General features: G+C 38.4%; 1 protein-coding gene across 1 annotated transcript in view; it reads left to right on the forward strand.

Annotated features, from left to right (window-relative positions):
- The window catches only part of BAIAP2L1 (BAR/IMD domain containing adaptor protein 2 like 1), a 35399-nt gene extending 8555 nt beyond the window's left edge, over positions 1-26844 (forward strand). Inside the window, exons 3-14 of the mRNA XM_062503709.1 lie at positions 2289-2375; positions 17167-17228; positions 17324-17395; positions 17745-17882; positions 18953-19105; positions 19559-19726; positions 20456-20606; positions 21709-21916; positions 22196-22273; positions 22622-22787; positions 26191-26231; positions 26769-26844. Of these exons, the coding sequence (XP_062359693.1) occupies positions 2289-2375; positions 17167-17228; positions 17324-17395; positions 17745-17882; positions 18953-19105; positions 19559-19726; positions 20456-20606; positions 21709-21916; positions 22196-22273; positions 22622-22787; positions 26191-26231; positions 26769-26844 (1400 nt within the window). The remainder of the gene's footprint in view (positions 1-2288; positions 2376-17166; positions 17229-17323; positions 17396-17744; positions 17883-18952; positions 19106-19558; positions 19727-20455; positions 20607-21708; positions 21917-22195; positions 22274-22621; positions 22788-26190; positions 26232-26768) is intronic.
- Positions 26845-27621: the final 777 nt, after the last annotated feature.

The following is a 27621-nucleotide window of genomic DNA, read 5'->3' on the forward strand; positions in this document are numbered from 1 at the left end:
TTGTCCCTGCTAATCCTGATGTTATCTTTTTCATTGAGTAAAAATCAGAATGAATTTGAATTTGAATCTAATGACAAACATTTTAGAGTATAATTGCCTGTTTCCATTATTGACTTCACAGAAGCAATCTAAGTAGGTCTTTCCAGGACTGGGCTCCAGACTGCCAGAGCCTGCATTGTGGGACCTGTCAGAGCCTGCTCCCTTTTCCCATGCAGACCTGTCAAACTGCTTGATACCATATTAAAGCCATGTAAAATCTCTCTCATTTTACCTCACTCAAGCCTATGGCACATCTTTCCCCTCCGTGTAATGCAGTCCTCTGAGAAATGGGATCCTGCAGAAGTAGTGCATAGCCAAACAGACATTGAAATCTCTCTTCATGTAAATTTTAGACCTGGCTTGAGAAAAAGATAAAACCAAAGCCTTCTGGAGATGAAAATAGGGAAATGTTGACTTACTTGTGGCAGTGCCTAACTTGATGGATTAACATGTGGTTACCTAGTACCTTACCTTAGGAACTACAGGTAGTACCAGAAGGAATAACAAGTGTTTTCATATTCATTTGAAATACTTCTATACTGGTTTCTGAGGGTTCTGCTTTTCACACACTTTGCTGTTGTTATGTTACATTTTTGGCTTTTGTTACCTTTGTCTTTAAGCCTAGGTGACAAGGCATATCTAGCATGAATTCTTAATTTCAAATGAATATTTACTGTGTTGCAACAACTGTTGCAAAGTCATCTTTGGACTCTCATAAATTGGTAATCTTTTCACCATCAGTTCTGAGTGGTGTACATAGATCTGTAACAAGGAGTAAATACTCTGTTGCTAATCAAATACTTTGCAGCTTTCCAAAAAAAGTTGGAGTATGCTGACAGAGAACATAAAACTTACAAGAACTCCAGATATGTTTATAATGTATTTTTCTACACTTTGAGGACAAAAGGTCAGAAAACCTCCCTTTCTGCAGAAATAATTTATATGCCATAGTACTGGTGAAGGGACTATACACCCAGGGTTCTTGATTTAGCTTGGTTAGCACAGGGAAAATCACACATTTCCTTCCTTTTTTAGTGCTTGTATTAGGAGAAAAGAGTGACTTGGGGCTGTCTTGAGAAAACACAGATAGGAAGAGTTGGACTGACATCAAATCCTCTTGTACAGGTGGCACTTTGCTCCATCAGCAGTATAATTCTGCTCAGAAAGTTTAAGTACAGATCACCTATGAGGCAGAGCTTAGACAAAAATCACCCTTTCCTAATGCAACAGAGCCTCAAAGAGAATCTTTGTTTGATTTGGAAAAAATTCAGGCTTCTCGGTGAATATACTGTTATGCAACGAAAGATGTCCCCTTACTAGTAAAAGCTATAAAATATAGACCTGTAATTGGCAATTATATCCTTCTCAGAACAAAGAAAATATTCTAAAGTCAACAGCGAGGCTCTGCTTGACTTTTATTTTAGGTCAAGAATGTATTACTACAAAAAAGTTATGACAAATAACTTCAATAAGTTATTTTTCACATCAAAGCTTGCCAGTTTGTCCTTGTTATTTTTTTTGTTTGTGGTGTGCAGTTCAGTTCTAGATACTGAAGATGCAAGGCAGCCACTGTAGATCTATTCCCTGTGTAAGATGTTTCTCCCCACTGGGCTCCCTGCAGTTCCAATCCCAACATTTCTGTGTTCATGCCAGTGAAACTGGCTTTGCTGTTTAAATCAGCCCTAACCAGGAAATTATTAACTGAAACTCCGTGCTATATATTAAGAGCTTATTGGTTCCTGTAACAACCAACTTTAGAGGGAAATGATGATTTGTTTTTGAGGGGCTCCACATCTCCCTGGGACAGCTGGAGGTCTGTGGTGTTGTGGCTGGTTCCCAGGTCCCTGGTCTGGTTGGTCACCACAAGAGACCTCAGCACTTTTAGTAAATTTGGGATTGCAGTTTGGGTTTTTCCAACAGTTTTCTGTGTACCAAGGAACTTTGCTATGTCCTGACCAATGGCATTGGCCTTCCCATGAGATGCTGATTGCCTCGAGGTATGCAAGGGAGTTGGAGCTAAATAACAGGCTGAAACTTCATTAATATAGTTCTGTCTTTGTTTCCTGGTTTCACAGATCAGCAGGGAGCACAGGGACTTCCATAACTTTCTCTGACAGGATTTCCTTGTTGCCATATACCCCTCTCTTACTCTGTGCTCTGGATGACAATACTTCATAGGATCATACATTAATAAAAATTGAAGGTATTTTGATTTTTTTAACAGTTATGTTTTTTTCACTCACCCCCAGTTATGGTAGTGGCTGGAAGAGCATATTATGATAGCCTTGCAAAGATTGGGGACATATCAGCAGATTCTCCAGTTTCTAAAGAATTAGGTAAGTGAAAACCCATTTTTTAAATTACTCCAAAGCATAACGTTTATTTTTGCTTTCCTGCTGGCAGTTCAGAGAACAAACATGAAGTAGATAAGGATCAGTAAAAGTATGTTCTACTCTTATATAACACAGATGGAGGGGATTAGATGCCTTTAAGGCATATTATTTCTCAAGATGTTTACAATCTTTTGACAAAATTACCTTTTTTTCCCTCTCCTTTTGTGAATATATATCTTCCTATGCATTCAAAAGCATGTATTTTTAAGCTCATATAATTCTAAAGTAAACATGAAAAAGACATGTATCTTGATTTTTAACACAGAAGTGAAGGTTGAAATACTTTTGCAACAGAATATTGGTATGAGGAGTCCTCATGTACAACAGCAGTTCTAAACTAAAACAATTTTCTGGTTGAGAGTCATTGTGAAGGGTTCAGTTTTTCTTCACTACTTTTGATCAAGTGTATCACTAAAAGTTCTCAGGTGCATTTATATTTATTTTCTACTTGAGCTTTTGAAAGAGAAACTGTAGACTCAAAGATAGATTACTTTTACATTAATATAAGTCCACTTCAAGTTCTGTACTCTCCTGAAAATAATTTCTGAATATTTGAAAGATCAGCAGTACTTGACCTTGACCATTTCTGTAGGCTGAGCAGCATAATTGCAACACTGGGCAAAGGAGTACAAAGTATTTGTAATATTTCTGACAAAAGATTCTCATGTCACTGCAAAGCAAAGAACTGGGACCTGCACTGCAAAGAGGAAACATTTGCTTAATGTCTTCATTTGCTTTTTGACAAAAATAACTTAATGAGGTGTCTTGCCTCTGAACTTTTGATTTTGGGCCATGTAGGACCCTTCCAGCAATGTACCTTGCATCTCCTCCTGTAACTCACAGCTGTTAATTCAGCTGATTACAATGGATGGGTTTAACAATTTTTTTAATAGCTCTGGAGTAGAATTGAGGGGGCAGACTCCTCTTGGAAGGTGGCCACTGTTTTCTGTGGGGCTGCCTGCATTTTTATGGTTTGTTCTGAAAGCACTTGTGGGTGAGTGTTGAGGTCTGTGCCGAGGGCTGGGAGTGGTGGAACAGCAAACAGGGCAGAGCAAACAGTCCCAACGAGCAGCTCCTCTGTTTGCTTTGCAGGCTGTTTACAGAGAGCAGAGCTGCTGCTGTCAAACCATAGAACAGTTAAAAGAAGTGGCTATGCAGAGTCTTAGGAAATAGCAGAAAATGCACAATTACAGTTTTTGCAATCAAGCTGTTGGTCAGATGCATTGAAGCAATTGATTTATGACTTGTCACCATGGGACATTGCTTATTTAGAAATATTATTATTATTATTATTATTGGGTAATCTTCTGCTGACTTCTGAAAATAGCTGGTTTTCCCTATTATTTGGGGCAATATAGAATTGTGATTGAAAACATATCTTTGTTTAACTATGAATTCCATCCTGCAATTACAAATCTTTTTCAAGATATACCATAATGAGAAAACATGGCCTTCTTTGCTGCTTTCTGTTCTCCTTCTGCTTTAACTGTTACTGCAGAAAAAACTATTCATCTTAAGGCAAACAGAAAACCTGGATTTCTTCCAACATGCTCTCTGATGGAATACTTAATTTAGAGATAAGGATAGTCAATGAATGCTGGAAAAGGCAGAATAATGTGGTTAGGAGTCTGTGACAGATGATTTGCAATTTCAAGAAAAAGTCTTACAGGCTCTGAAGCTGGGCTATAGTATTAGACTATCTACCAAAGAAATATTATACACCCAGGTGTCTCTAAAAGGATCTTCTTGAAAAGAAAAGTATTTACTGGACACTTTTGTGTTTTAATAATATTGCAGTGCATGCTGAGCAGAATGAGGTGCATAAGTACAGATCAAACTTTGGGCCCTTTAACTCCAGGGGAGCTGCTGCAGCCCCCTATGCAAATCTCATCCATGAGTTCCTTTAGACTTGCAGAAACACAAATGGTTGACCACTAGCTCTGTCATGCAAAATACTTCTGTTATCTCTGCCAACTTAGAGGTGGTTTCACAGTTCAAACCCAAACCTGCTGGGTGACCTAGAGCATATTCACTGCCAATTCGATGTAGAGATTGGTATCAAACCCACAGCCAACTCTTCCTCCTCACAAGGAAACACAGAATGTGGGCTCCTCAGAAGAGACAGTAAAATGGACACCAGCTCCACAGGAGGGTAGAAACAGAAATGCAATAGAAATAAAGGAGATTTTTATTTTTTTTTTTAAGTAGAGGGTACAAAGCAGAGAGGCAGGAGAAGTCATGGGGGAAAAAATCAAGTAAAAATGCCAGAAATCCTTTCTTCTGTTGAATGAGATTGGAGCAAAAGAGGGAAACGAGAATGAAAAGGAAATCTGGATATTCCAGCTGATTCACAGCTTTTGTACTAAGTATCTCTATCTTTCAAGTCTGGTTGAAGGTCTCTGAATTATTTTAATACAGCATAATTTAAGCAAATTGAGGAAGTAGAAGAATGTACTGCAGTCATAACATAATCTTTATGAATAAGGCATGAGTTGATCGAGTCAACATTCTTTCTAATTTTGTATTTCCCTAAATTTCTGAGTTTCTCAGACTTGGCTGTGAGCTTTTAAAGAACAGAATATGAATTTATCTGCTTCAAGCTATTCTGCAGGATGGAATTTGCATACTTTTTTTCCTAGGCATCTTTTGGAAATCCCTCTAGGAAAAAAATCTAGAAGACAAGAAACTGCATGTTTCAGAAAGTTAAGATTTTATACTTTTCAAGTTTCTGCATACCACACCAGCACAAAATGCTGTGTTTTCAGTAACTCAGTAAGACCAATTTCACACATTCGCTTCACCACGGTGTTAAAAAAGTAACTTTCATGTGTTGCAAATTGTTTCTGTCCTTCCCAAAACACAAAGGCTTATGAGGCTTTGTCACATTGATTTTTAGTGCTTATAGCGTAAGTAAAATCTCCTTTAGTAACACAGGCTGTCTCTGTAGGCTTCACTTGCACAAGGAATTGGGAAATTATTTCCTACTTGCTTATGGAATTCTGCTTTTTTATATCTTCTCCAGCACCTGCTAGTTATTGTAGCTACATCTCATTTTATATTGTGGGTGTAAAGTCCCACTTACTTTGTTGTGTAGCAACAGTATCTACAACAGTCACCCACAATTATATTATGGGTCTGTACCCAGAGCTTATTGCTCAAGAACTAAGGAGTGTAAACTATTAATTGCTTGTCCAAATAGAAAAAGCAAAAATATTACATTACATGGTTTTGATCAGTGGAACTAAGAAGATCAGTATGTTAATAGGACGATCAGAGGAGACAAAGGTCTCTTCCCTAATCTTACCAAGACTGATAATTTATTTAAAGATTGCTCTGGTTTACAGGCTTGGTTTTTTATAGCTGCATTGTGTTAAAACTTAATTGGAAATATGTATGCAAGAGCTTATGCTCTTCCGCAGTCTAAAATGGGAAAATTTGGATTCCTTTCAGAAGAATTTTTTTGGTTAAAAACCACTACAAATGGTCTAGAAAAACAAATATTGAAGTAAAAGATTGCTCTTTGTTGTGGCGGTCACAAGATAGAGGAGTGGAGAAAACCCCAAAACTTCTCGAGGTGCACAGCAGAAGTGGAATTCTTTCCTGACAGAGGGTGAGCCCTGAACTTGGTGTTCCTCTCATGCACAAAAGAACAGACTGTTCTTCAGGTTAAAAGACAGGATTTGAATGCATTCACAAAACACTTTGACCTGTCAAGTGGTGTAATTTTAAAGGTCTCCACAACTTTGTCGTGTTCTGTCAAATACAAAACCTAATGGTGTAGTAATACCACTTTATTTTACATAGTAATAGAATGATTGCAGGAATTCTGTGACATGAATAATGGGGCAGGGTTTCTCTATATCCATGTTTTGGTTTTATTGAGAGCCTTTATGCCTCCAGCTATTGGGGCAACTGCATGTTAGTGTGAGAGTCAAGGCTGATAAACCTTCAGTCAGAAGAAACTAGTGGTTGTTGGTGAATACACCTGCCATTTATCCAAAATTTGTCATTTCTTATGACTATCAAGTTTGTAAGTTACACTTCTTAAGTAACATCTAATAATTTCACAAAGATCCTTTAGTAACTGTTTTCTAGCTTTATGCAGAGCGAACTAACAATTAGCCATTTGATAATCATGTACATTTAATACTAATAGAACCAGTAGTGTGAGGGTCAGTCTGTAGAGACTTGTGATTTAGTTTTAATGATAACCATTTTATTCCAGCTTTGCAACTAAGGGAAACTCTATGGGCTTTTCTCCCTCCTCATTACTTTCAGATATGAGAGAATTTCTGTGTCAGAAATCATGAGCTTGAAATGGTCAAGTCATAGAGAAAAAATTCTCTAAACTAAAATGGAAAATTCTAGTTTTGCTAAAACACACATATCTACTTGCTGAAAAGTTTCTAACCAGACCATAATGTAAAGCAGTACTTTAAAAAAAAATTATCTAGTGAGTATTATTCAAAACTGTCTATTTTCTTCCTGTTTAATAAACAAAATTGCCACTTGAATGGGTATTTTTCAGAGCTGTAGCTCTGTTGTTAATTCTGGGATACAGCACTTGTGTCACTCTCACTAGTGAGAAAACCAAGCAGAAAAAGAGAAAATGCTATGGTTTTGGGTGAATGTAGCTAACTCTACTTCCCTTAAAATAAAAAGGGGAGAGAGGAGAGTGGTTGGCTTACTTTAACACATATACACTGACCCTGTCAGCTGGAATCCTGTTTCACTTAGAAAGGTGACACCGTGCACTGTTCCTTTCTCCAGCTCATTTCAGCTGAAGAGGAGAGATCTGACATCTTGTCCACCTCACTGCATCCCTGCCATCCCTAGGGAATCAACACCTTTGGAAAAGATTGTGTTGGATAGAAAGGAAAGTGAAGGTGCCAGCAACTGCAGAACCTTTAGCACCTCATCTGGTAGAAACTTCTGGGAAAGCAGCTTAGAGGCTGCAGTTTAAGTAGTTAGAATCAGGCTAGCTTTTCCTATGGAGCATTAATAAAAGAGTCTTCTGCTATATTTATAATGGAATTTCATTTGAAGAAACCACTCCATTCCTGTGCTATAAAAGCAAACTACACAGAGAGCTGTCTGGAAAGGGAAATACAAAGTATTTGTGGGATTTTGCAGGAATAAGGTTTTGTATCTTCCAGTTATGCAGTAACGTTCTGGGCTTGTGCTATATAGACCTCCAGTCTGCTAAAAGAAAGGTGGAAGTTCTGTAATATTTCCCTGATAGAATATAAACCAGAAATGATACTTTCAAGAAGCACATTAAACAAGGGGTGGGTTTGTTACTGAACATAAAGAACGTGTCTAGTAATAGATAGTGCATGGATACAGTTCTTACTGAACTACCCCAAAAAAGTTTGTTCTGTATACAATTGTATCATTGTCAATTTTGTTATGAAGACTTCCAGATAAGTTACAAATTTTCAGGTTCTGGAAGTGGCTGATGGGAGTTCAGTGACATTTTTCTGGCTATTTTTTTATGTTAAGTTAGATAATAGGTTACATTTTTCAGTCAATTTTAATATTTTATTCCCCACCTGCCCCAGTCTTACTGTACCCTATAAACTGAAGCTGATTCTCCTGGTTTTAGTCAGTGAAAGATGGGGTAACACTCCTGCAGTCTGTAGCCCTGAGCTGCTCAGGGTGGTTGTGTGATGCAGTGTGGTGGTGATGGCACCAGCACAGGTGTCTGGGCACCTGCAGCTGTAGGAGCACCTGCCCTGACTCTGGGCTTCAGCACAGAAACCCCTAATGATACTCCTGAGCACACACCCTCTAGGGAAAAATGCATATTCAAAACACCTGCAACGAGTGAGATTTGATCTCTTTGTGCTATGCCTCAAAGGCCTGAGAAAATAGTGAAGGGACTCCTTAAAGAATTCCTCACTGTACTGGAGCACAGAAATTTCACATGAGCCTCACACACATCTTTCATCCTGCAGTGGGAACCCTGGGAAGCATGTCCTGGACCTCACCTGTGTGTCCATGCAATGTTTCCTAGGCTGTGGCCAGGTCTGGCTTGGCAAGAGTGATTTCTGTCCCTCTGTGTGCACACAGGTGTGTGCTCCCCCAGCCCTGAGCCCACCCAAACACAGCACCATCACCAGGGGCTCTCTCAGGGCAGGAGGTTGTTCTCTCTCACATCTCTAAGCTAGGGATGCTGAGCAATCACAGCCTTTCCTCACTAGCCCCAGGTGAAATAAGCCTGTGTCCAGAAAATGTACTTATTGTGCTCTCAGTGAGAGAAAAAATGGAAAGTAAATGACAATTTTGTGAGGAAAATAACATCATATTTGTAGCTAGCTTGTAAATCCTTTAGTGAAAGTCTAACTATATTTAGTCTGTACAGTCAGCTCTTCCTGCTGAATTATTTCTCAACAAAAAAAATAATAATCCAGTATCCATTGTAGATGCCACTTACAGTCCCAGGGGGCAGGGCAGGGAACCAAAACCAATTGTTTTGGACTTCTGAGAAAGAGAATTTTATCAAAATTTTGACTCACTTTAGGTGTGGGGATTTTTGGTTTGGAGTTTTTTTGGAGACTGCTAAGACTGTGAAAGTCAGTAGCAGTTCCAAAATGCTGTAATGAAAGTTGCAGTGATTCCTTACGATTTATTGCATTTCATGTAACATTTATAATGATGACTTAAATATTTACCCTCTCTGGTACTGGAAACCCATAAAAACTGCAGTTTTTGCTGGCTAGCATGATTTGTTTGTTCCATTCCTGCTGCAAAACAGAGATTAGCTCTCTTGTATGATCTTCCTTAACTAGTCTGCCTCAAACCAGCAGGGTTTCATCCAGGCAAGTTCAGGCTTGTGGCTGTATTGTAACTTATTTTCTTTTCACCTGACCTGTGTGAAGATTCCGAGTCACTGCACACCACTGCAGCTCAGGTATGAAAAGCTGTGGCACAGAGGGCTTCCAAGGCCCTATGAAAGATGAGTCTCTGACATACAAACCTTAATATATTGTGGGTTTATATGTTTGGGGGGGAAAAAAAGAATAACAAAAATGCCTGCAGCAGACTTCATATATATTAGTAATGGAGTAACAGGTGGGAAAACAAGTTTGTAATTTTTCATGCATTATTTACATGGCATATGCTTTTCCTTTCCTTTTTTAACATTAAAATTTAGTTTCTGTGCTTACCAATCATCTGAGACAATCTGAATATTTCATGTTGATTAACATCTGTTCAATGATATAGCATGTTTTAAAAAATTCTAATCTCTGTTTCTTTTTTTTTTGCCTTAAGAGATCAAAGCATCTTGTGAGAAATGGGAGAACTAGACTGAACTTTGCTGAATATGCAATAAAGTCACTTTCCTCTTTAGAATACAATGTGAGCTAATGTTTTTGTTCCACTTAAAACAGGAAAGTAGGAGCATCACCCCAAGAACAAACTCAGAGTCTGGAAATCTTGTTAATCTCCTAAGTATTCACTCTTTTTTAGCCTTATGTGGGAATAAGTAATGGATTAGCAGTTCATTACCAACTTTATAGCATGATACAAATTGTGTAAAATTCCTAAAATAACCTGTGTCCAGCTGAAAGAATTTGGCATTAATTTTAGTCTTAGTAAAGTATATTTTAAAAGCAAGTTAATCCTTGGGTTTAACTGAATATGGTTTATCAACAGGCATAGACTTTCTAAGGTATAAAGAGCTGAGCAGTATTCTGTCCCTTTTAGTATTTAAATATCCCAAAGTTTTAAAGAAAAATAATAATTTTAATTGAAGTAATTAAAATTCTGTCCCCTGTACTGGGAAAGTCCTTTGTTGTGTGGTCCTAACCTATTTCTCATGATCATCAGTGAAGTTTTAGGACAAGAAAATGGTGACTATATATAGTTTTGATCCTGGGCTACAAAAGGAAATTGTATCATAAGAGGTGCTAGGCTACTAGAAGTGAACTGTGCTCTATCCCTTTTTTGTTTGCCTAATTAAGAAATAGGAAAAGGATCTTTGAATAAGAGGATTCTTTGATTCTGTTTCCCATGCTGAGAGCAATGTGTAACCTAAAGACAGGGAGGTGTTCAAGAGAGTATTGCCAAGTATGTGTCAGTGAGATACAGACAGGCACTTGTATGGGTGGGTTATATATGCATAGGCAAATGTGTACATTGCAAAATAAAGCTAATATTTGGGAAAGACAGAACTTAGTGGACAGCATTCGCTGTAAAAGTAAAATGCTATAAGTCCCCTTTGGTCCAACAGTTGCATCTTGTGCCTAGAAAGTTCTCTGGGCTGGGTGAAGCAGCTGTGGATTCCTGGTCAAATGTGTTGGCTGTGATATAGCTGGAAAGAATTAATTTGACTGGATAAAAACAAAGGCCAAAGTTTTAGGCTTTTTTGGGTTGGGTTGTTTGGGTTTTTTTCACTTGAATCCCATGAAAATTTGATTGTGGTCCAAGATACTTAAAAAGCCAGCATGGGCTAGAATACATTTTTCCCTCTGGAGCCATATGAGGAGCACACCAGTGAAGTCCTATGGGAAGGAGCAAGTGGAGCACTGGGAGTTTATCAGTTCAAACACCAGCAGTGTCCAATCCACAAAATTAGCAACAGTGTCCTGCACAATCCTCTTTATTGCATACTGGTTTTGTCTGGACGTGGAGGCAAGATACTTAGAGTTGGGCATCTTGCAGGACTGTTTATCTCTTCTGTATCAATGAGACTGTAAAGTAATTATTCATTTCCCTTAACCCTTAATTTGTTTTAAATTAACTAACTTATTTGCTTGTTGTATTGCATAAACATTTCTGTTCACAGCCTTAATGAGAACTCTGCATATTTTAAAATTAATCTCAGAATGCCATTTAGAATGAAAAGTTCTCCTTGCTTCAATTTTTATTTTATTTACAGATTTTATTTATGTATGGTTCTAGCTGCCTCAGGGTACTATATCTAGCATGCAGAGTAGACTTAAAATACTTCACTATACTTTACAATCTCTTCCCCTTTTCTTGATTGTAGGCTTTATTCTTGTTTTTCTCCTCCCCTTCACCTTCTGCAGTCACCTTCACAAAGTATCAGTGAATGGTCATGTGTCAATGCCATTCTGTAAAATGAATTACAGGGAGATTTACTCCTGAATTCCTATTCCACGTTCGCTCATGCAGTAAGGAAAGGCAGACTTGACCTAGTCCTATTGATTTATGTGCACATTACTATTAATTCTACAGATGGGGGAGTGTGTTAAAGCATTCTGGACAAATTGTATCAGAAGAAAAGTGCAGTTAGAGCTGGGCAAGTTTTACATGATTTTTTTTCTTCTTTATGATTTTCTTCCTTCATATCTGAAATTCAATTAAAGCTTTTTGGTTTCATTAAAGCATCTGTTGCATAGTTAAATCCTTCATATCACAGAATGATAAATTTAAGACCTTTGAAGCTTAGCAGATGTTTTGTTCAATCATATTTATTTGTGGCACTGTTTTCCTTTGAAACTTCCTATTTTACTACCTCCTGAGGGCTACTGTTTTCAAAGGACTTTGTTTCTAACCTTCCCATGTCATAAATGCTTTTTTTCTGGGCCGAGGGTGACCTGGAGAAAAGAGCATCTTGCCAGCAATAACATCTAATAACACACTTGGACTGTGCTGTCTCCATGTGCAGCTTTGACTCAGCCTTTCATTCTCTTGCTTAATAGAAATAATTATGTGACTTCATCTTTTAGACACAAAGTTAATCAACCTGCCCTGAATACAAAACAGGACAACAGGAGGTAAATGAGTGATATAATTAAGCATTTTGCCTGTTACCAGACATCTAAAAAAGTCTCACTATTAAAAGACTTGACATTTTTCAAGAGCAGCCTCCTCTAAATAAAGCAAAATTGAAGTATATTTCAAGTAAGCTGATGCAATTAATAGTTTTATTGATTCTAATGTAGCTATTTGGTATTTTAAAAGTATGAGTGATTTTGTAGGTAGCTGTTGATACTTGTTTCTATGACAGAACTCTATTGATTGAGTTCCGTATTTGTTTCGAACTTGTACAAATTCTTTTAGACTTTGCAAGAACAGTCAACACAAGGTGAAAAGGTAAATAACCTGAACAATCAGCCAGTGCAAACAGTGAGGTTGAAGTGTAACTTCTGCAGAAGTTCTGGCCTTACAGTGATTATTTCTGAGAGAAATTACTTTCCTTGGTTTTCATCTCCTGAGCGAGACTGTCAAGGATGTTTTCTTGCTCAGGGGATGCTGTATATAGAGAAATGACTGTTGTACCCTTTGGGTTCATAATTTTATTTTTCTAAAAAACCGAACATCATTAATGAAATTCAAGTTTGTATTATTTCTCAACAGAAAATATAGATACACCAAACAGCCTTGGTTAAGCCTAAAAATATTTCCGAAATTCCTGGAGTTTCAGCTTAAAAGATCTTTCTATGGATGCACTGAATATAATTGAAACTGAAATAAATTTACCTTGGAACCATTACTGTTCATGGTCCTATATCAGATTATCGCTGTATTATGACACTTGATTTCAAGAACAGTATATGAGGAATATTTGTTTATTTTTTAAGTTTTTTAAGATATTTGTGATGTTCCCTCAAAATCTTTTCTGAGAGAGATTGATGTTTCCCTTCCCTACAGTGCGCCTCTAAGTAATACCAAAATATCAGAGCAAGTATCTGTGAACATACACAACTACTTTTTTGTTTTCCAAAACAAAGTGGGGATATTTAATGAACACCTGCTTTATTCAATCACAAAGATTTCAGGTTCAGGGTGTGGGGAGATGGAAAGCAAAGAAAAAGTATCGTTGAAAGACAAGTATTCTAATAGTTACATTTATCATCAATACCACTGTTTTGGGTTTCTTAATTCATTGCATAATATGATGCCTGAAATTGTTTCAAGTTTACAGGATGGCTGCCAAAATTTGACTTTTGTGGCCTGGTATCATGTGCTCTGGTCATGTTGTTGTGTTTGATAGGTTTGGGGTTTGCCAGTAAATGATGACGAGGTTAATATTTGATTATCAGGTGTTATGAGCTCTTGTATATAAAGCCTAATCATAAGCAGCTTCAATATAGAGCAGAATATTTTAATTTATGTGAGAAATACATGTTTGCCTTCACCTTAAGTAGTTTTCTGTACCTTTTTAGTCTGGCCTTAGGTTATGCAGCCATTAATCCAGAGTAATCCACTGTCTTTCTTAGAGCTATTGTATAATTCACCATGATTATTAGAATTCAAATGTCATATTAAAGTAGTTCCATTTCCATTCTACTTGGACACTGCTCTGTGTACGCTAGGGGTTGTTTTGTCTTTCATGAATTAGTCTTCTACAAACTCTTGTCTCCTTGTATAAATTAATTCAGGAGAACACAATCTAAATGTGAGTAACCCATTATCTTAAACTGGCAATAAAGAAACCTGATATATGTTCACTGCAAAAATGCTCTGTAGTTATTCAAAGTGCAGAATCTGATCTGTAATTTAAATCTTAATTGATCACAGTGTGGTTATTGTAGATGGGTTCTTTTCATGTTTTGAATCAACATTTTGAAAGAGGAAATGAATGGGGTGAGCTGGTACATGCAGTGCCTGTGGATTCCTGGTGACAGGGAGGAGATCCCAGGATAAAGTATATATATATATATATATATATATATATATATATATATATATATATATATATGCATTAAGTATAAATATGACTTTTGCCTGATGCACATTGAGAGCAAAAGAAAATGCAATTAAGGACAGAGTCACTGACAACTAAACACACACCGTTTAAAAGTGTTCCGGAACACTCTAAAATAAACCCATTAAATAACCCAGCACAAACCATTTAGAAGGAAGCGTGGCTTTCAGAGTTCTCTTCAGGACATGTTTTGGCAGTATTTTATTTGTGACAGAGATGAAAAAACCCGTTTCCAAGCGAGCTCTCCAAGCCGAAAGGCTGGGAGGCTGCAGAGACAGAAATAACCGCGTGTGCACGTCAGCTTTTCCACGCACAGCGCCCCAGGTGAATGGGAGTTTTATGGAGCAGGCAGGGCTGGGACAAGGCAGGGTGTGAGCCCCAGGAGCTGAGTCAATGCCCTGCGTTGTTGGATGTCTGTCCGTGCTGTGCTCGGAACGCCGGCGTTGCCAAGGATTAGCTCAGTGCTCCGCCTTGGCAGCCGCTGCTCAGAGCGGGGCTTTTACACAGAGGGAGAATAAGTTTGTTTTAAAAGCACAGAAATCTGTAAGGGTAATTATTTTGAGGGCCATTCCGGTTCTCGCCCTGAATTTCTGTAACTTCCCAAACAGCTTTCTAGTCTGTGCATGTAAAACCAAGCAAACATTGTAATTATATTTGTATTTCTTGATAATTTTCCTGCTTTCTTTTATCAACATTTTCCTTTTTAAGTTGTAGATAAGTATTTATGAAATTTCTCTAACTTTAAAAGCCTATTACAGTCTAAAATGTATCTTTTTAGTTGAGCCAGTGAAACAGAAACAGTAGGAATTAAAGTGCATTCACTTCTGGAGCCTTAAAATAATACTGCTTTCCTCCATTACTTTAAGTGATTGTGTAACTAATTGTATTTACTTTTCTATTGCACGTGAGCAACTAATAACTATAGCACCTCTCACTTCTCATAGTATTTATATTGCTGTAGTCACCAGTAACTTTAAATATAAACAAAAACCCACAGCACTCTGTGGGCTGCACAGAACCCAGAAAAAAAAATATATATATTGAAAAAAAAAAACAACACTCTTCAGTCTCTGTGACTGTGAATTCCTTTTGTTGCTAGTCAAGGGGTTGTCTGTTCTCACTGCGTTCTGATTCTTTCCTCTAAGTGTCCTGCAGTCTGTTGTGCAAAGAGAGGTAAGGGTGGGCCCTGGACCAGGAAAAGGGATTCCTGAAAAGCCAGGAGAGACACATGTATTTCTTCCTGTACCACCTGATGTTTCCCCATAAACAACAATGCAGACCCACATTTATAAGATTTAGTTGAAAATCCACTGTCATACTGCTTCACAAGAGATGTGGCTCTCATTTCAAAGAAGCTCAGATTTTGAGATGATGTAACTGGAGAATGACAAAATCGGAAGGGAGAAAGGTGGTTACAAATCCATGGACATGGGGATGCTTCTGCCTGATGTGAGAAGGTTACCAAGTCACCAACCTGCCCTATGGGGACACAGGCTTGCATATCTGTGCAGATGAGAAAGAGATGATGAGAAGTTTCTCATGAAGAGTTCTGTCATTCATTTATTGAGACAAATTTTTAATTATTGGCATCTTTTGGGAGCTTTTCTGAACAGCTGAATGATCTGAAGCATTATAGGTTGATAAGTTTTTGCTCAGGGGTTCTCAAAGTACATGGATAGTAGAAAACAAAATTCATACAGCGGCATGTTGAGCACTTAATGCATCCTTTCTATTTTAACTCCAGAAAAGGAAACTAGAATTGCATAAAATGGCAAATAGGAGGGACACACAGTCCCATGAAGTGGCTGCCAGTGATGTGCAGGAATTACAGAACTGTGGTCACTCTGCAGTCCTGCCTGTCCACAAGGACAGCACAACTGCAGGTACCTGTGGCAAATCCAGGTGGGACAGCTGCAAGGGTAATTGAGGGATACAAGGATCACTGGAGAAGTGTGCCAGGGAACCAGCTGCCAAACTGAACCTGCCAGTCCTGCCATGCAAATGGAGTGCCAGGGAAACACATCTCTAGTCAAGGCTTCCACATACAACCCAGTTTGTGGATCTGATCATGGTCCTGGCACTTCCAGTTTTGGTAGCGGCTCCTGGTCAGGAGCTGGTAACAGTGGGCTGGTCTGATTTGGGTGCTGTCAAACTGAGCCCTTCCAGCTGCTCTCCTCAGCAGTGTTGCAATCTCCCAGACAGAGCTGGCACTCTCTCGCTGTGCCTGTGCCAGGGCACGGAAGGGAGTGGGGATGATGTGGCCATGAGCAGCAGACAGGGTGATGTGGCCATGAGCAGCAGGCAGGGCAGCACCAGCCCACAGTTTACACTACTTTGCACATACAACCACACCCAAAAGATTGAGGGATGTTTTCTTTATATCCTCCTGAATTCAGCTTTCAGCTGCTCACAGTTCTGACTGGGCTGAGTAAGTTTGTGCTGGAAGACAATAGAGTGGAATGGGATATTCAAGGTCTGTTGTGAGGATGCTGAGGAATCTGCTTTGCCTTGGCTGTTGTTAATGCTGCACAGGGAGGAATTCCTGTGTGGACCAGGTCTGTTTTAGCAGCTGTGCAGCAGGGCAGCTGAAAGGTTGCTTTGTTGACTCTGAAGGTCCAGTAACTTAATAAACATTGAAGTTTAGTATTCAGACTAAGAAATGGATAGCAGCCATTTGGATAGTAACAACTTATGTGCTATTCTCTGACTTGGCACAAAAAGAGGCTGTTACTAAACCAACAGGAGCTATTCTGGAGAGAAGGAAGTATTTATTTTGTCTGGCACTCCATGTCCCTTTTGCATAACAATGCATGATTAGTTATTCTTCTATCACTTATGAATGCTTGGTTTGTCTATGGCCAGAGTGAATTATTCATTCCAGCTGCTGTGATGAGCAACAGCAAGAAATTTCCTATCCCTCTAAAATATATCAATTAATGAGTATATTAGTTAAATGTATTTTATCACCGCTCTTTGTTAACTTAAACTTCAGAAGTCTAAGAAAGAAACCAATATAGTTGTATGAAACCAATATAGTTGTATGTTTATCAACAGGCCAAGTTCTGGTAGAAATCTCAAGAACACACAAGAAACTTAATGACAGTCTAGAGGAGAGTGTAAGTTAAATATTTTCTTCTAATTAATTTTGCTTGTGAAATTATAAATTACTTTTGCCAATTTTTAATGACCCTTAATTCATTTGTTTTTAAAGTTCAAAAAGTTTCATAAAGAAATTATATCTGAACTGGAGAAGAAAACAGACCTGGATGTAAAATATATGACTGTAAGTACATTGAATTTTAAAACTCCTATTTTATTTGTCTATTGCTAGTCAAAGAATGTTTTTAGATGTTGTTTCCCAAAATTTAATTAATTGGTACGAACTTTAATAGAAATGTTCTTTAGTTATATGAAGATGGCCAAGATTTTCATGCCTAATTTAAGTTTAAAAGGGAACCCCTGTATGACTTCACAGCTCCTTAAAACTACAGCTACAGTTGCTGAACTCATTTGGGGTGTGTGAGTAGTATTTCAGAGATCACATTACTGCTTTTTAGTTCCTTACCCATATATATGGCTGGATAGCTGGATATATAGTGCTTTATGAGATTATGTAAATGCTTTGATTGCAGGCAACTTTAAAAAGGTACCAAACTGAACACAGAAGCAAACTGGATTCTTTAGAGAAGTCTCAGGCTGAGCTGAAAAAAATCAGAAGGAAAAGCCAAGGAGCACGAAATGTAACCAAGTATGAACACAAAGAAATGGAGGTCAGTGCATTGTCTCTTATTTGTTTCTTTCTCTGTATGAGGACTGGTCATCAGAAAAAGTTAATGGTTCTTCCAAGTTGGTGTGTGTTAAAGGCACTCCTAGAGTTTGTACTGCAGCTGCAATTGAGCTCTCACTGCTCCAGTGTACATATTCAGAGACTTCTGGCTCCTAGATTTCATTCCTTGAACAATTATTGATCTGTTGCTGCACCTTATGCAAAGCTTTACACAGGGAGCCAGCTAAACTATGCAAATCCAGTAGTAATTTGCTATAGACTAATTTCCCTGAGTAGGCAGTGCCAACTTGTGTTACTGCCTTTCCTACTGCCCTTAATCCAGCATTGCCATCTCGAGGTGAAATCCGAAATGGCAAGACACTGAAGAGAAACTGTTAAAATTAGTAAATCAGATTCTCATTGTCGTGTCTCTGAAAATACTTGCCATTGGTATTTTATATCCACAACACTTGTAGTTCGTGCTAGTTTTTTTTCTCCATATCAATTTTAATTTTCAAAGAAATCTTTGTGTATAACACAGTGCAGTAAGTGTAGGTAACATCAGCTCCTATTTCTTACTTGCTGTCTTTTAACCTGCATTCATAGGGGTTGAAGGGTTTTTTAAGGTTCTGGGTCTGAGCTCAAGGATTAGCATTTAATGAATCCTCATAATCTCAGATAAATATAGTTTAGTCTTTTTAGTAACTCATTTTGCCCGACCCCCCCCAATCCTAAACGAAGCAGAGATTCATCACAGCCTTGTGTGAGTAAATGCATCTGCAGTGGTGCAGACAAAGGTCATTAGTCTAATTTGAACACACACCACACACACCCCCTCACAACCCCTAAACAGGCTGTTAATTGCCTGTAGGGACAATATACATTCACCTGATGAGATCAGGGAAGTCAGACTTCTGCAGGAAAAGAGAGAGACTTAGAAGTAGAGCCACCCTATCCCACTTTGCCTTTTCAAAAGCTTTTTCTAAGGTAGAGTTTACTTAACTAATTGGATATAGCATCAATTAAAACTCAGAGGCTCTATGTGATTCTTTTTTTCCCCCCTTTTTCCTTCAGTATTTGGAAACTGTGAGCTCTCGACAAAGTGATATTCAGAGATTTATTGCAGAAGGCTGCAGAGAAGCTCTCCTTGAAGAGAAAAGAAGGTTCTGTTTTCTGGTTGACAAGCACTGCAGCTTTACCCAGCACATGCACTTCTACCACGTTCAGGTCAGTGCTGTGAGCGTAAAGAGAAATTTAACTCCTGAAATCCAGGCACAGAGGAGATGTTGAGTGTTTCCTGCAGCATAGAGACCAGACTGCCAGAAACAGAAGAGTTGAAGTGCCAGACAAATGTTGTGCCCAGTTCATAGAAAATGTTTAAAATACACTATTCTATGAAATGTACCATGGCAAAAATCAAGGGTTACTGTGAATTTTTTTAAATTATGTATTTAGAAAAAAAATACATGGACTGATCAGGTACTTCCAATATCTGATGCTGCAAAAGAGTTGTTTTTACAGTATCTTATTTGTTCCAAAGAGGTATTCCTTAGAAGAATCTTAGAAAATACTTCTATTTTGCTGGTGTAAACATTTTGGTATAATGGAAGCTAATCAGTAGGTTTGTGCAATTTGATGAAAAAGCCCATCTTTTACAAGTATCTTTTAATTTGGATCCAGTGTGCGGACTTCCTAAAATCCAAGCTGCCTGGCTGGGAGGAAATCTGCAGTGATGCCACCAAAGTGCCTGAAAAAGTCAGAATGATGATAGATGAAATCAGGACCCCTGGTTCCACCCCAGTTTCGGGAACGCCGCAGCCTTCACCGATGGTAAAGAGGAACACCCTGGTATGTTGTTCCTCATGGCTGTGGGTGGGGACTGGCTTCAAGAGGTTCTGTTGGACCTCAGCATTTGGGATGGACTCCATAGTGTACCTCAGCTGGAATATACTGGGCTTGGGTATGGAACCAAAACCATTAGGCTGAAGCTCTGCTATGGGAAAAATACACAGCAGAGAAGAGAGGAGCACAGGTCCAAACAAGGCTCAGCTCGCAGCTGGGTGCCCGTGGCTTCTCCTGCAGAGCTCAGCCTCAGGGCTACTTTGGTTCCAGCTATTCCATTTCCTACATTCTTGTCTGTAAGTAATAGTAATTACATACTCAGTAGTTCAATATGAACTTAAGGAAAATGTTGTTTTCTCTTTTCTTTCCTTCTTCCCTTCATGATTATTAGCTTATCGGAGTACAGGTGAAATTCTCATTTCTGCTGGTTTGCACATTGCGTCATCATTAGTTGTTGAATTTCTAAATGATTACAGTAAACAACTAAACAAGAAAAATCTGGAGCTCAACATGCTATTTGCAGAAAAAAGGCTATTGTAGCCTTCCTACTAGCAAGTGTTTTTTCAAGCCTCTTACAAACCTTCCATCAGCAATCCATAGGAACATGTGGGCTTTATGTCATGTTTAAATGTGTATCCTTTAGGAATACTTAAGCATTGCTCTCTAGAATTTAATCTTGGAAAAAAGTTATTGCTGTTCCCTCATATTGTGATACTGTTGTTTTTGTGGCTGCAGGTTGGAAATGATTTTTATCCTCACCAAGAAAATGCATCCAAAGTGCCCCCAGCTCCCACAGGCAAGGCATACACGAGCCCACTTGTGGATATGTTCAACAATCCTGCAACAGCTCCCAAAGCACCTTATGAAAACCTGAATCACTCAGCAGGTGAGTGTCCCTTCCCTGCAAACTGGGGAAGTGTGAATGACATCCTGCAGTGTTCAAAATTACTTCAGGGCTTCTCTGCTACTACGATGTGAATGTCAGGATGTATAGAGGAGTAGGAAATGGTCTTTACAAAGGATTCATACAATTGACCTAGCAGGAGAGAGATGTGTTATAAGAGAAATATTTGCACTAAAATGCAGGTTAGGATAGGTAGTTTCTATTTTAATCACTTTCTGTGTGTCACTGATTAACCCAGCTTAACTGCTCTCATGGCTTGCAGTGTTAATCAGCAGAAGGCATTCCGTGATTTTGAACAGGATACCTCTGAATGTTTCAGTGCACACAAACAGACAGTCTCACTCTGGTTTACTTTAAGGGCATGTAGCAGTAAGGGAGAAATGCACATGGGACAAAATGCCCACAGTGTTGTAGTTCTTTTCCTGAAATTGAAAATCCTAATATGATTTGCTTCCCAAGTGTCTAATGTATTGATTTTTATACTCTCTGTTATATAGGGAAGAGGTAGGCCTAGACCACAGCATAAGAAATGCAGAACTCTTCAATGTGTAACAGAAATTCCAGCATTTCTTCCTTAAAAATACATTTACAATATAGTGTACTATATAATTTTAAGCCCTTCTTCATTTTTTTTCTGATAAACATCTCGTGTCCAGAAATTGCCAAGTGTCTGCAAGTCTCCTCAATGCTGAGGCTGAGTGCCGAGGCACATTTGAAAGTGAAAGTTGAATTTTATACACAGTTCCATTTTTTCAGAAGGGAAAATTTTCGAAGGCTTTTTACAGCTGTGATTATTCAGTACTTTTCATGCTGAAAGAGGAAAGAAGTAGCCAGTTAAAACTTACAGAACCTTTTCTGCCTGTTGATTCCATTTTATTATGCTTGGTGTGTGCTTATAAAGGCACATGCAGTTAAGAACTTCATGGTGATAAGAAACACTGGCAGTGAGAGGTGTCTAAGTACAAAGTCTCAGAACTCCATTTGCACTCGAGTTTTCTTTTATTATTTTTTTTTCTCTCAGATTGCTAATTGCATTTATTTCTGCATATCTAATTTTTGGGTTTTTTTTTCCTTTTTTTGACAGAGAATTCAGATTATTCCAATTTACCACGTTCAACTTCTGTTGCCACGGGATTAAATATAATGAAAAGGCAGAAAGTGAAGACAATCTTCCCACATACTGCTGGAAGTAACAAGACGTTGCTCAGCTTTGCCCAGGGGGATATCATCACCCTGCTGGTGGCTGAGGAAAAGGATGGCTGGCTTTATGGGGAGCATGACACAACCAGACTGTAAGATAATCAATATATTACCCACCTTGAACATGAAGTAAAAGTATTTCTCACCAGATTATGTTAGCAGACATTAGTAAATTATTTTCCACCTTTTTTACTGGCTGTCACTGACTAGGGACTTGGGGTCTCCCTCTAAGGAAAATCTCTGCACGTATTTTGTTTTGCCATCATCAGAATTTGGTATCTTCAAAAGTTAAATCTGTTTGCTGCATCTAGTGTTGTATTTTGAAAGATCTTTCCAATGTTATATAATACAAAAGACCTTTCCCTTTACAGAAAAGGATGGTTTCCATCATCATACACCAGACCACTGGATGAATCAGCAGAAGAAAAAGCCTTTGCCCCAGTGCCAAGGTAACATTTTGGGTGGTACTTGCAGAACTACCCAGATCTTCACTAACATTAATTTTAAATGTTATTTTTGTGCTCATGTTCTTTGAAGTTCAGTAACATGTGAAGTAAATACTCTCTAACAGTCTGTAGTACAATGCCTTAATTACATTAATAATGTGTTTTAATGGTTGCACACAGACCCAAGGAGTAGCTTTAGAACACCCTTAACTCAGAGTCCCACTGGCTCCAGGACATTGCACCCTATTATTCACTTCCAGCTCTTGCACTTTGTGCTTTCCTGGTGCTAAAGAGAAGTGTGAGATGGATTCTGGCACCTGAGAACAGGATTTGTTGGGTTCTGTCTTGCAGCCCTGCACCAGTCCGAAGTGTTAGTTCTGTGAACCTTGTGGAGAAAGGGGAAGTTGTCCTCCCACCACCAGACTACCTGGGGGCTGCACAGCCAGACAGACGGATGGAGCCTGCCAGAGGTGCTGCTGTGAAAACTCCGACCGACAGAGCGGAGCAGGCAGGCCCGGTGAGTGCCCGGGCCAGGGAATCCAAATATTCCACCCTGCTTGGATGGGCTCTTAATGGGACCCTGGGATCTCCTACCTCACCTACCCGTGCTTGACTTCAGCCCTCTGACCCAGCTGTCACCAGCAATATCGGGGGCTTTGGCATTTCAGTCCATCCATCCTAACAGGAAGGGAGGAGAATTGTTAGGGATATAACTGCCAGCAGCAGGACACTTACCCTGCACAGCAGAACTTCTCAGCAATGAATTTGTCAAACATGAAAAGAAATTCTCACAGAAAGCTGTACAAATCCATCACCTCCAGTGATGTTAGAGCTGTGGGGCACAGGGGACTTAGAGCAGCATAAACTCTGTTCAAGAACCCCATGAAAGGGAGTGTTGGGTTTGCAGCTATTGCTGGGGGAGAGCTGTACTGACTCCTGGCTGTATTCAGCAAAGCTACAGCTAAGTGAAAATGTATTCTTTATGAACAGATAATGTATTACAATGCTATTATTTCTGCTATTTAGGCAGCAGTCAAACTGATTCAAAATGAAAAATAATCAAATTAGGCAATTGCTAGCTTTTTTCCTGCTGCTTATTTAAGTATTTTGCTGATGTGTAGGTAAGGGTGGTGTTTTTGAGACTTTCTCCAAAAAGCCTCTTAAAGCAGACATTACATTTTGATGGCAAAAAAACCTAATTAAATAAAATAAGGTTAGCATTGCTAAAATATAAGACACTGTACCAAAGTGAGATGCAAAGTTCAATTAGTCGGTGCCATGGGAAACTTCAGGAATCAAAGAATAATACAATTGGCTGCCAGTAGCTAAAAAGTTGTATTATTTATTGGTATGACTAAAATATTAATATATCTCTCAATATAGCATCTAAACAAATTGTGGGTTGACCTGCTGACAGATGTTTCTGCTTTCTAAGTGAAATCTGGTGAATCCTACAGTAGAAATTGAAGTGGCTTTTGTAAATTTGTGCTTTGTGGAAGTAAAACTAAGAAATTTTAAAAGCAGAAACTGGAAGCTTGTTACACCACATCTTGATTAGTGGTGAAAGAGTCCAAAGGATGACAATTTATACAGGTATTCTGTGAAATAGAAAGGCATCAGGAAACAAAGGCTCTCTTTAATGAAACTCCTCTCCTGGTCCTTTTAAGTCTACTTTTTGGATGTTGGGTACATGAACAGCATTTCTTACCTAGAGGTGTTGGGCATTATAAGGGTTTTTTTGCTATACTGGCTAGCAAAGAAAATGAACTGTATTTAAAATAAGTAAGAATAGAAGCATTCACTTAATAATCATTAATAATCACTTCAAATACATCAATCTAGAACTCCAGAAAAAAAATACAAAACATGGGAAAGAAAAGTATGGCATAAATTATATAAATTGACAGTAACATGTGCATTTTTAAGCTATTATTTGCATTTCAGAAGTATGGAGAAATACAGAATTTTAACAAACAGGAGGAAAGGAATTATATTAATTTAGTTTCTTGTGAATAGAGTGTATTCAAAGCAATTGCTTGTAATCAAATCACAGACTTGTATCTAGTTCTTAACAGGTTACCTTGCTTTACAGATATAAAAAGCATGAAAGAAAGTGTGAAAGTTGTTGCTGGAGATTTGTGAAGCTACTCTCAGCTAGAGACATTACTCCATTTCATGATGACTCATGTTTTGGGATACCCTTTTTTTTTTCCCATCTAAATATTCCTACAGAAAAGAGTTGCATTTTTTGGGGGAGCCATAGCAGTTTAATATTAGCATATATATTTGAATGCACATTCAAGTAAGTGGGTTTATTTCACAGTAATGACCCTCGTGGTGTAGGAAGTGTGTCGTTTGTGCAGTGATGTTTTTGGGAGTGTGTTTTCTGTGAGGAATGAAGTTTTTTTGCTGCATGAAATGATTATCAAGAAATAGGACCTAAATCTCAGTGTTCAGTTACTTTCAAAACAAATATCTGGGAACTTCTAAAATTATTCTGAAGACCAGCATCTGTATTTTGGCATATTTGTGGTTTTCATTTTTGAATGAAGAAGCCATGAGCCCCAGGAATGGTGTAATGTCAGAATTTATACCGTGGCTCCCTTAGCCTGTTTCTTGCTGTTCAGGCCTGCAGGATCAACATGGCTTTCAGGTGTGATTATGTCCAAAGCCCTCTGAAGGTGCCAATCCAGTAGGGAGTGCTCTATGCCCTGGGATCAGGTGGCTGACTAAAGAGCTTAAAAGAATTACAGAATGTGTGAAATGGTCTCAGGATCCCTGCACTGTTCTGCTGTGGTCACTCCATTCTCAGAAACAGTCACCTTAAGGCTTGTTTTGGTTTGTGGCTTCGGGTCAGGAGGTTTCATGGATTAACATTCCTGTTGAACCAGAAACCCAAGAGAAATGGCAGATCAACTCAGTTGGCAGAGCCTCAATTAGAGCAGTACAATCTCTTTGAAGGCCAGAATGGAAACTGATAGCTCCTAGGAGTGGAAAACAAATACATCTTTTTTGATAATCTAAATTTCCACAGCGAAAGCAAGGCTAAAACAAATTAGAAATTGTGGAGTATGGAACAATGACCACTTTTGTTGAGGCACCTCCTAACTCCCAGCAACTGCTGTGACCCCATCTTAGGACAACTGCAAAGGAGAGCTGCTGTACTTGCAACCAAGTGTTTTGTTCCAAAATCACTATTTATTTTCATTCTTGCAGAACTTCCTTGTCTTTCCTGCTTCCCTGCAAGTCCCCAACCCCCACACCTCCACAGACTTTGGAAATAAGCCCAACATTATACTGGGCTGGCTTGTACACTTATACAGGATTTACAGACGTGTAAGACAGTCTGTTCACTGGGCCTCCTATGCAGAAGCAGGAAATGATTCAAGGCATCTTATTTTTGTTTCAGAATACACAGAAAAAATAGCTCAGGATTTCAAGAAGGAAAGATGAGGAATGGTTCTGGCCAGTTAAACTGTTCATGCTGTGCTACACAAGACAGTAATATGCACAACAGTATCAACTATAAAAAAAAAGACTTAATAGTTGACATAGCTCTTTGAGGAGGGTTGGTGTTCAGTAAGATTTAATTCAGGCATTTGTTCATTTTTCATTATTTTAAGGGCTAACTAGGCCTAATTCTAAGGTCTAAGTCTATTTACAACTGATGTACTTGAGTGATTTAAGAACCTGCTGAATGAGATCCTGAAACAGAACGTGCCTGGAGTGGAAAGCCTGACAGGCTTTGGTTCAGCAATGAAATTTGAAGTAATAAAACCAAACTGGCCATACAGATTAATTACAGGGTCTCTTTGCCATAGCAGGCAGCAAGATCACCTGTAGCATATTTCTACATGTAAGTATATACATATATGTAAATATATGTAAATATTATTTAATACCTTTTTTTTTTTCAACAGAAACCTGACATGAATGGCATTATAAAACCACCTTTTCTAAGGTAAAATACTTTTTTACACTGACTGTGTTGTGTTTTTATATTGGCTTATTTTATTGATTATAAGGGGAAATAATAATATTTATCATTAATTTCTCCATGACCTTTCCCAGGCCCTGCTAGAACAATATGCTAAAGTTAGTTGCACTTTCCTCAAGAGGGGCATCAAGTGCAGTACAATACACAGGCCTTTCTCAGAAAAACATGTTTTTCCAGTAGCTTGACAGGGAGCAGGACTTAAAACCTTTCTTTAACTGACTTTGCGAGTTAAAAGCAAAAATCTTTGAAGACTGGGAGCTATTTTAAAAAGTCCAGATGTAACTGGGTCATTAACTTCTTAAATTTTTGGCTCACAGAAAGGTGATTCTTCATGTGTAACCTCATTTTAAAAATTCAAGTTAAACTAAGAGTTGCACAGAATCCCTGAGTCTCAGAACCGTAACTCACTGTTTGACAACAGCCTGGATGGAGGACCTGAATGAATAAATTTGGGGTTGAATTGCAGAAAGCCTTCAAGTAACTTGATGCATTTCTTTTCAGTGGAGAAAACCCCTTTGCAACAGTGAAACTCAGACCCACAGTAACAAATGACAGATCAGCACCGATTATCCGATGAATACACGGGTCAGACACGTGTGCTTCCTCCTTATCAACACCCAGTTCCAGCAATGACAATTACTTTCTCAACTTGTCCCAAAAATTTATTTAAATGTAATTACTGTACAATAGACACATACTGGAATGGAGCTCCGATGTTTTTTAAACCTATAATTTCTAATGAGGTAATTGCTTTGGGCTAGTGTTTGAGCATCTGGGCTTGACTTTACAGTATGCCTTTTTTTGCCGTAGGAATTGTGAAAATACTAGAGATAGTTTGGATACTCTAGTGAATAGAGTAAGTAATAGCTCACAGAATCTTTGGCATTCATTACTTGGAATCTGCAATGGTAAGTTCTAGAATATGTCTGCATATGCCACCTACTAAAGAAGATAACAGTGATTTTTTTTTTTTCCCAAACAGAACAATATAACAACTGCCTTATTCCAGAATAGAGAATTGCCTGTATAAATGATCATATGTTATTTTGAGTAATAGGTTATAAATAAATATTTATCCCCTTAAGAAAAGACAACTTGTTATGCCTTGCTTAATGTTCACACACAAATTCCAGGTGTCAACAGAAACTCATTTTCAGTCTGTGTTATACTGTCAACACATTCTTCAGTGATAATTTTGTCATTAAAAACTGTTGTCAAACTTTAGTCTGATAAAAGGTCATAATAAAGCAGTGCTATGATTTTTTTCTCAAATGCCAATATAAAAAGCTACCTTTGAAGTTCCTCCATTACTGTAGCCTACCCAAAAAGGAAAACATCCTAAAGTTGAAAATTT

This window comes from Cinclus cinclus, chromosome 16, assembly GCF_963662255.1.
Source record: "Cinclus cinclus chromosome 16, bCinCin1.1, whole genome shotgun sequence".
Taxonomy (NCBI): domain Eukaryota; kingdom Metazoa; phylum Chordata; class Aves; order Passeriformes; family Cinclidae; genus Cinclus; species Cinclus cinclus.